Consider the following 8,853-nt stretch of genomic DNA (forward strand, 5'->3'; position numbering starts at 1 on the left):
CTTCTTAACTATTACAAAAATCAACGAATTTGAGTAACTTTTGCTTTTGTTTTATTTGTACCTTAAACATAACACTGAACAATCAATTATGTGCCACCCCACCTTCCTTCATCTGCAAAAAACTAATCAAAAGACATATGTACAAGGCTAAAAAAATTCAGCAACACTTACCATACTCAGGCTAAAAGAATTAAGCAACACTTACCATACTCTTTTTATATTCACTGTTAACTTTTAGCTCATGTGACAGACTTTCCACCTGCTCAACAGTTTCAAGTGGGGATGGAAGAATGTCTTCCAGGATTGGTATATCTCCATGTGTTTTTGACATATGGGTTTCCGTCATTTTGACAATATTCAGGATATCCCCTGATAAAAATGTCAATTTTGATAATTCCTTCATCATGTATTCCATTATGCCAAAACCATAATCATAATCATCTGTATCAAACCTTATTACAGGTAAAACCAGTAGGCAGTCTACTGTATTTTATCAAACCGTTATTAGTATAATAGATCTCGTAATAATTTTGCAAAAATAATGGCATTTACTATTTTTAAAAGATTATTAGCAAATTTACAGAAATGGTGCATTCGGAAGACAAAACCAATTTTTCACTTTTGACAATTGAGCACCTGCTACATCCAGATTCTAGGGAGGAAAGGAAGGACGATCTTACTGGATCCCATAGCCTCTCCGAGGCACAAACCAGGCTTTTACACAAACCCCCCCCCCCTGCACCCGAGCTTTTTAAAATAGTAAATGCCACTATTTTTGCAAAATTATTACGAGATCTATTATTCTAGAGAATAATGCATATAAATGCATATATGCATATAAATACAAAAGTAAATCAAATCTTATCCTTGTATAATATACAAGCTGATGTGAGATCCCTGTCTACAGGTGGACTGGAACTATTATCCAGTAGGCAGTCTACTGTATTTTATCAAACCGTTATTAGTATAATAGATCTCGTAATAATTTTGCAAAAATAATGGCATTTACTATTTTTAAAAGATTATTAGCAAATTTACACAAATGGTGCATTCGGAAGACAAAACCAATTTTTCACTTTTGACAATTGAGCACCTGCTACATCCAGATTCTAGGGAGGAAAGGAAGGACGATCTTACTGGATCCCATAGCCTCTCCGAGGCACAAACCAGGCTTTTACACAAACCCCCCCCCCCCCCCCTGCACCCGAGCTTTTTAAAATAGTAAATGCCACTATTTTTGCAAAATTATTACGAGATCTATTATTCTAGAGAATAATGCATATAAATGCATATATGCATATAAATACAAAAGTAAATCAAATCTTATCCTTGTATAATATACAAGCTGATGTGAGATCCCTGTCTACAGGTGGACTGGAACTATTATCCAGTAGGCAGTCTACTGTATTTTATCAAACCGTTATTAGTATAATAGATCTCGTAATAATTTTGCAAAAATAATGGCATTTACTATTTTTAAAAGATTATTAGCAAATTTACACAAATGGTGCATTCGGAAGACAAAACCAATTTTTCACTTTTGACAATTGAGCACCTGCTACATCCAGATTCTAGGGAGGAAAGGAAGGACGATCTTACTGGATCCCATAGCCTCTCCGAGGCACAAACCTGGCTTTTACATAACACCCCCCCCCCCTGCACCCGAGCTTTTTAAAATAGTAAATGCCACTATTTTTGCAAAATTATTACGAGATCTATTATTCTAATAAGAGTTTGATAAAATACAAACCCTGGGGCCATAGAACGGCTATTTAATCCCCTTGAACGGACCTGTGCATGGGCCACTGAGGCATCGAAAAAAAACAGACCGGCTTGGGAAAAAAGCAAAATTGCCGGTCTATGGCCCAGCTGATGGCTGTGCATGAATGGCTAATGGCTGTTAGTTATGGAGCTAGGTTAGACTATGTATGTTTAAATCTCTGATTTAAACAGAGCCAGTGTTCAGTCAAATAACTGAATTTATCAAATCTTATCCTTGTATAATATACAAGCTGATGTGAGATCCCTGTCTACAGGTGGACTGGAACTATTATCCAGTAGGCAGTCTACTGTATTTTATCAAACCGTTATTAGTATAATAGATCTCGTAATAATTTTGCAAAAATAATGGCATTTACTATTTTTAAAAGATTATTAGCAAATTTACAGAAATGGTGCATTCGGAAGACAAAACCAATTTTTCACTTTTGACAATTGAGCACCTGCTACATCCAGATTCTAGGGAGGAAAGGAAGGACGATCTTACTGGATCCCATAGCCTCTCCGAGGCACAAACCAGGCTTTTACATAACCCCCCCCCCCTGCACCCGAGCTTTTTAAAATAGTAAATGCTACTATTTTTGCAAAATTATTACGAGATCTATTATTCTAATAAGAGTTTGATAAAATACAAACCCTGGGGCCATAGAACGGCTATTTAATCCCCTTGAACGGACCTGTGCATGGGCCACTGAGGCATCGAAAAAAAACAGACCGGCTTGGGAAAAAAGCAAAATTGCCGGTCTATGGCCCAGCTGATGGCTGTGCATGAATGGCTAATGGCTGTTAGTTATGGAGCTAGGTTAGACTATGTATGTTTAAATCTCTGATTTAAACAGAGCCAGTGTTCAGTCAAATAACTGAATTTATCAAATCTTATCCTTGTATAATATACAAGCTGATGTGAGATCCCTGTCTACAGGTGGACTGGAACTATTATCCAGTAGGCAGTCTACTGTATTTTATCAAACCGTTATTAGTATAATAGATCTCGTAATAATTTTGCAAAAATAATGGCATTTACTATTTTTAAAAGATTATTAGCAAATTTACAGAAATGGTGCATTCGGAAGACAAAACCAATTTTTCACTTTTGACAATTGAGCACCTGCTACATCCAGATTCTAGGGAGGAAAGGAAGGACGATCTTACTGGATCCCATAGCCTCTCCGAGGCACAAACCAGGCTTTTACATAACCCCCCCCCCTGCACCCGAGCTTTTTAAAATAGTAAATGCTACTATTTTTGCAAAATTATTACGAGATCTATTATTCTAATAAGAGTTTGATAAAATACAAACCCTGGGGCCATAGAACGGCTATTTAATCCCCTTGAACGGACCTGTGCATGGGCCACTGAGGCATCGAAAAAAAACAGACCGGCTTGGGAAAAAAGCAAAATTGCCGGTCTATGGCCCAGCTGATGGCTGTGCATGAATGGCTAATGGCTAATGGCTGTTAGTTATGGAGCTAGGTTAGACTATGTATGTTTAAATCTCTGATTTAAACAGAGCCAGTGTTCAGTCAAATAACTGAATTTATCAAATCTTATCCTTGTATAATATACAAGCTGATGTGAGATCCCTGTCTACAGGTGGACTGGAACTATTATCCAGTAGGCAGTCTACTGTATTTTATCAAACCGTTATTAGTATAATAGATCTCGTAATAATTTTGCAAAAATAATGGCATTTACTATTTTTAAAAGATTATTAGCAAATTTACAGAAATGGTGCATTCGGAAGTCAAAACCAATTTTTCACTTTTGACAATTGAGCACCTGCTACATCCAGATTCTAGGGAGGAAAGGAAGGACGATCTTACTGGATCCCATAGCCTCTCCGAGGCACAAACCAGGCTTTTACATAACCCCCCCCCCTGCACCCGAGCTTTTTAAAATAGTAAATGCCATTATTTTTGCAAAATTATTACGAGATCTATTATACTAATAACGGTAAATAAATAATAAATAGTAAATAAATCAAAATCAGTTACATTATTTTATCTTATTCATAGCATAAATGTTCTCGAAGATTACTAAAAAGAAATTGAATTAGACTACAGCAAATTGGCAAACTTTACCTTGTATCTGTTTCCACCGAGTTTGTTTGGGGCGTTCTTCAACATATCAGCAATACTTGTCTCAACATCTCTTTCAGTTGCATTAGTGTGGGTGTTGATACAGGCTTCTGGAAATTTATAAGAATTAATTAATATATATAATTATAATTCACTTTGCTATTCCCCATTCCACAGTCCTCTCGTCCTTCCCACTTCCCTGTCCCCACATCATCCCCACTATTCCCACTTCCCTGTCCCATCGTCCTCCTTACCATTTTCCCCTCCCCTGTCCTTCTTCCTCCCCCACCATCTCCCATTCACCTGTCCCTTTGTCCTCCCCAGCATTCCCCTGTCCCCACCATCCCCAACTCCCCAGTCCCCTCGTCCTCCCCACCATTACCCTCTCCTCTGTCCCCTCGTCTTCCCCACCATACCCCCCTCTCGTCCTCCCCACCATTCCAAACTACCTCATCCGATGCATTCTATAATGGTCTGATGCTTCCATCAGAAAATTGGGAACATCAAATGATCTGATATTCCCATCACTGAAAAATAAGAACAGCTAAAAAAATGAAATGAAAAAAATAAAAAAATAAACTATACTCATGAAATGAACAGTATGGTAAACAACACAGCTCAATTTCAATGCAATGTCACACAAAATTATTAAATCGAAATGAAAATAAATTGAAATCTATGAAAATTCAAATTATCAATACAATCGGAAATATTGAAATAATATCGCAACATAATATAGTGTGGGTTGCTCTTACGTGCAACAGACGGTGCTGTTTTTCAAAAAAGGCATGGTTTTACCTGTCACAAGTGTGGCATCTATACTTATACTCACGAAATGAACGGTATGGTAAACAACATAGCTCAATTGCAATGCAATGTCACAATAACATTTAATAACAATAATAACAATAACATTTAAATATACTTTAAGATATAATCTAGAAGAAAATAAGAACATTGAAACGGTTCATGAACTCGATTTCAATAAAGGACACTATGGGGAACTTTGAAAAACAGTTAATGAGTATAATTAGACAGACTTGTTGCTAGGCAGAGGAGTAAATAATGAGATATATGGCAAATTTTGCAAAATATACGGCACACAAACATTCATACCCAAACAAAGCAAAATGCTAGGTAAGAACAAAGCAGTTGGCCCGTAGGGGAAAGGAGATACCCACAAGACTGGAATACAAGTCATTAACAAGCACACAAGTACTACACTACACAACAACCGCACTACTACCAGAACTGGACGAATCACTACCAAAACAACACATTGCACATCACTACCAAAACAACACAACACAACACAAGCATTGGCAAAGAATTATAGACCAGTTGCACTAACATCCCACATAATAAAATTATTTGAGAGTGATCAGGAGTCAGATTACTAGTTTTATAGAGACCAATGACCTCCACAATCCAGGCCAACAAGGATTTAGAGCAGTTTCTATGATCGAGCCACTGAGATCTATAAAGAATTCTGATCAAGAAAGAGATCTAGGGGTGGTTTTAGATAGAAAACTATAACCTGAGGATCATATTAAGAACATTCTGCGAGGGGCCTATGCTACACTTTTTAACTTTAGAATTGCTTTTAAATACATAGGTCAAAAAGTTTTAAAAGTTTTAAAAGTTTTTTAAACCTCTCGTGTATCATGAGTGTGTTAAAGCATCAGATGGTGCATTCAGATGGTGAATATTACCTAGTTCCTTCATCTGGGAAGAATGAACACATATTGGTGCATTCGGATGATAAAAACTAACTACTGTAGTTTAATTGATCAACAGACTGTATATCATATGCAGACTGTATGTGGATCTGCGGGCCACTCCAAACAACAGCCTGGTGGACCAAGCTCCACCAGGGCTAAAGCACAAAGTGATATAGATGTGATAGAGAAACTAGGTCAAATGGAGGAGTAGGTCTGTATATTAAACAGCACCTGACGTGCACAGAGCTACTAAACTCAATGTGGTGGTAGAGTGGTGGGGGGGGGGAAACATTGCAGAAAAAAACAAAAATACAATTTGGTCAACAAAACAGCATTGTTTAAAATAGAAGACATGGGTTGTCATTTTGGGGGTAAGGTAGGTTACATTGAGTTAATTAGTTAGTACTTAGTTTTTATCTTAAACTGGTTGGGAGAGGTACAGTGTTGCTGTGCTGGTGAAAGAACACCTAAAGGTAAATTAAATAATGATTGCGAATCCACAAGAAGTTGACATAATATCGCTAGAGATCTGCAATCAGGATGATAAACTTTCCTTAAAGAATTTGACAAACACTTGCTGATAGGACATGAAGTAAATGAAATGTATGTCAAGTTTTGTGAAATATATGATAAAAGCACAACAAAATTTGTACCAAAGGAGAGATGCAGAACTAGGAAAAGGGGTTTGTTCAACAGAAATTGCGAGAGGGCCTGAGACCCAAACACACACAAATGGAATCAATATATAGCAAGAGGCCAAACCCCCAAACATACAAGCGATGCAAAGATGCAAGAAACAGCAGCAGCATTAAGGAGAGGGACTTAAGGACCATAAATAAAGTGTGAAAATAAACTCGAGTAAATTTTTTAAACTACTCTCGACAGTGAAGAAAAACAAATATTCAGACGATTTGTGTTACAATCATTAATCTTACACTTTCGGTCATATTCAACAACACAAATACATACACACACATTCCTGTTGCTGTAGCAAGTGAAGAATTACACACACAGATCACAATAACGTGATGCATCAAATGAACAAATCCACAAGGGCCGTGACGAGGATTCGAACCTGCGTCCGGGAGCATCCAGACACTGCCTTAATCGACTGAGCTACAACAGGGTAAAAGGGTTGAAACCGAAGTTCTACTGAACTTACTGGATCCCATAGCCTCTCCGAGGCACAAACCAGGCTTTTACACAACCCCCCCCCCCCCTTCACCCGAGCTATGTCAACAGGCCGTTCTCCCTCTTCGCCCTTCCGAATGCACCATATCAGTAAATTTTTTAATAATCTTTTAAAAATAGTAAATGCCACTATTTTTGCAAAATTATTACGAGATCTATTATTCTATAGAATAATGCATATAAATGCATATATGCATATAAATACAAAACATAAATACAAAAGTAAATGTAAATAATTTTACCTTGCACCTAGATCCATCAAGCCTGTATGGCGCGCGTTTCAGTACTTCGGAAATCTAGAACTATCTTGAATCTCTAATCTGCAATGAAACAATACATATTATTGCACTTACCAAAACATGGATGAATGTAGAAAATACAGAACTATTAGCTGAATATCAAATAAATGGATTTAATCTATTTCACACAGATAGATATATTACACCGTGTATATTAGGTAATACCTAACATACACGCCTCCACACACACTACATTTGAAATGTAGTCTCAAAAAGACTACATTTCAACAGCAAAGATTACTCCATAAAAAAATAATTAAATTATTGACCAACATGAGAGAGGGTTAGCCAACATGAGGGTTGTGTTGATTGCCTGAAAATATTTAAATTGTGTAATGTATTGAATGGCATTTTTCAAGTTACAACATTTTTTAAATTACTGAACTAGGTTCTAGGCTTTGCTAGGCTTAATTCAATTATTACAGATAAGCCTAACCTAGCCTAGAACCCAGTGGGTTTTCTTCCTATTGGGGAGTGTTGTACATGCCTCGCCTCCACATACACACTAGCACAGCCAGGCCTCGCCTCCACATACACACTAGCACAGCCAGGCCTCGCCTCCACATACACCAGCACTGCCAGGCCTCGCCTCCACATACACACTAGCACAGCCAGGCCTCGCCTCCACATACACCAGCACTGCCAGGCCTCGCCTCCACATACACACTAGCACAGCCAGGCCTCGCCTCCACATACACACTAGCACAGCCAGGCCTCGCCTCCACATACACCAGCTCTGCCAGGCCTCGCCTCCACATACTCACCAGCACAGCCAGGCCTCGCCTCCACATACACCAGCACTGCCAGGCCTCGCCTCGCCTCCACATACACCAGCACTGCCAGGCCTCGCCTCCACATTTAAACCAACCAAGCCCACAAATACGTTAACATGGACCAGCATTACACCGTCTAACATACTCTGTCAGATGTAACAACTAAATTTGTGAATTCAAGACCAAATCTATTGTATAACACAGTGTTAGTACGAGAAAAACATTACTTACATTCGAAGCCGTGTTTTAAAATGGCGGCGGTCTTGTACTGACGCTCCAAACTGTGTGTTCGTTTGCGTATGATGAACGTGTGACAATTTACTACAACAATTATTTAATTATTCTTATTCTTTATTTTAATATTTTTAGGGTACATGAAATTTCAAACTTATTTGCACACAATAATATAATTGCATTGTCATAACCTTTATATATTACGGAAAATACGATGACATGAACGAAGTCAAAGTGAAGTTGAAGTCAAAGTCATTCGCCGAACGTATTAGTCATTTTTTTTCATACATACATAGTTGATTTACAAACATAATGTTGGATTTATAGATAGAGCTAGTGCATACAATACCTAAAGCCACTATAGTAGGCCTATATAGCATTTCAGGCAACCGGGCAGTATATATGGACCCCTTACTCAAATCTCTGAATATGTTAGATATTAAGTCCCTGCACATACTCTCATGTGTATTTTATATATATAAAACGCTGCACTGTAATGTCAATCCTGACCTTAAAAGCTTCCTAGAAGGTTGTAACAGATCCCATGAGCACCACACCAGAAACAAATACCTATTTGATATTCCAAGAGTACGACTTAGTCAAACTAGAAATGCTTTACAAATCAAGAGACCTCGAATGTGGAATGACCTTCCCAATTATGTTAAAAACTGTACCTCTCCCAACCAGTTTAAGATAAATAAAGATAAATTTATAAGTTAAGAAAAATTCCACAAATCAACAACCCTGTTACTGACCCTGTATTTACCCAAGTCTTTCC

The 8,853-nt window shown here is 37.8% G+C and overlaps 1 protein-coding gene across 2 annotated transcripts in view; it reads right to left on the minus strand.

Moving 5' to 3' along the window:
* Window positions 1-8,129, minus strand: part of LOC138363784 (uncharacterized) — a 9,975-nt gene extending 1,846 nt beyond the window's left edge. The window contains exons 1-3 of one of the 2 annotated variants that reach the window (XM_069323165.1): window positions 8,073-8,129; window positions 7,012-7,089; window positions 3,861-3,967 (exon numbers count right to left, since the gene is read on the minus strand). In XM_069323165.1, the coding sequence (XP_069179266.1) occupies window positions 3,861-3,905 (45 nt within the window). In that variant the 5' untranslated portion in view covers window positions 3,906-3,967; window positions 7,012-7,089; window positions 8,073-8,129. Of the gene's footprint in view, window positions 1-3,860; window positions 3,968-7,011; window positions 7,090-7,832; window positions 7,931-8,072 lie in introns of those variants that run through there. The other variant, XM_069323166.1, reaches the window with a different exon arrangement.
* Between the last annotated feature and the right edge of the window lie 724 nt (window positions 8,130-8,853).

The sequence above is a fragment of the Procambarus clarkii genome, chromosome 11 (genome assembly GCF_040958095.1).
Source record: "Procambarus clarkii isolate CNS0578487 chromosome 11, FALCON_Pclarkii_2.0, whole genome shotgun sequence".
In the NCBI taxonomy this organism is placed as follows: Eukaryota; Metazoa; Arthropoda; class Malacostraca; order Decapoda; family Cambaridae; genus Procambarus; species Procambarus clarkii.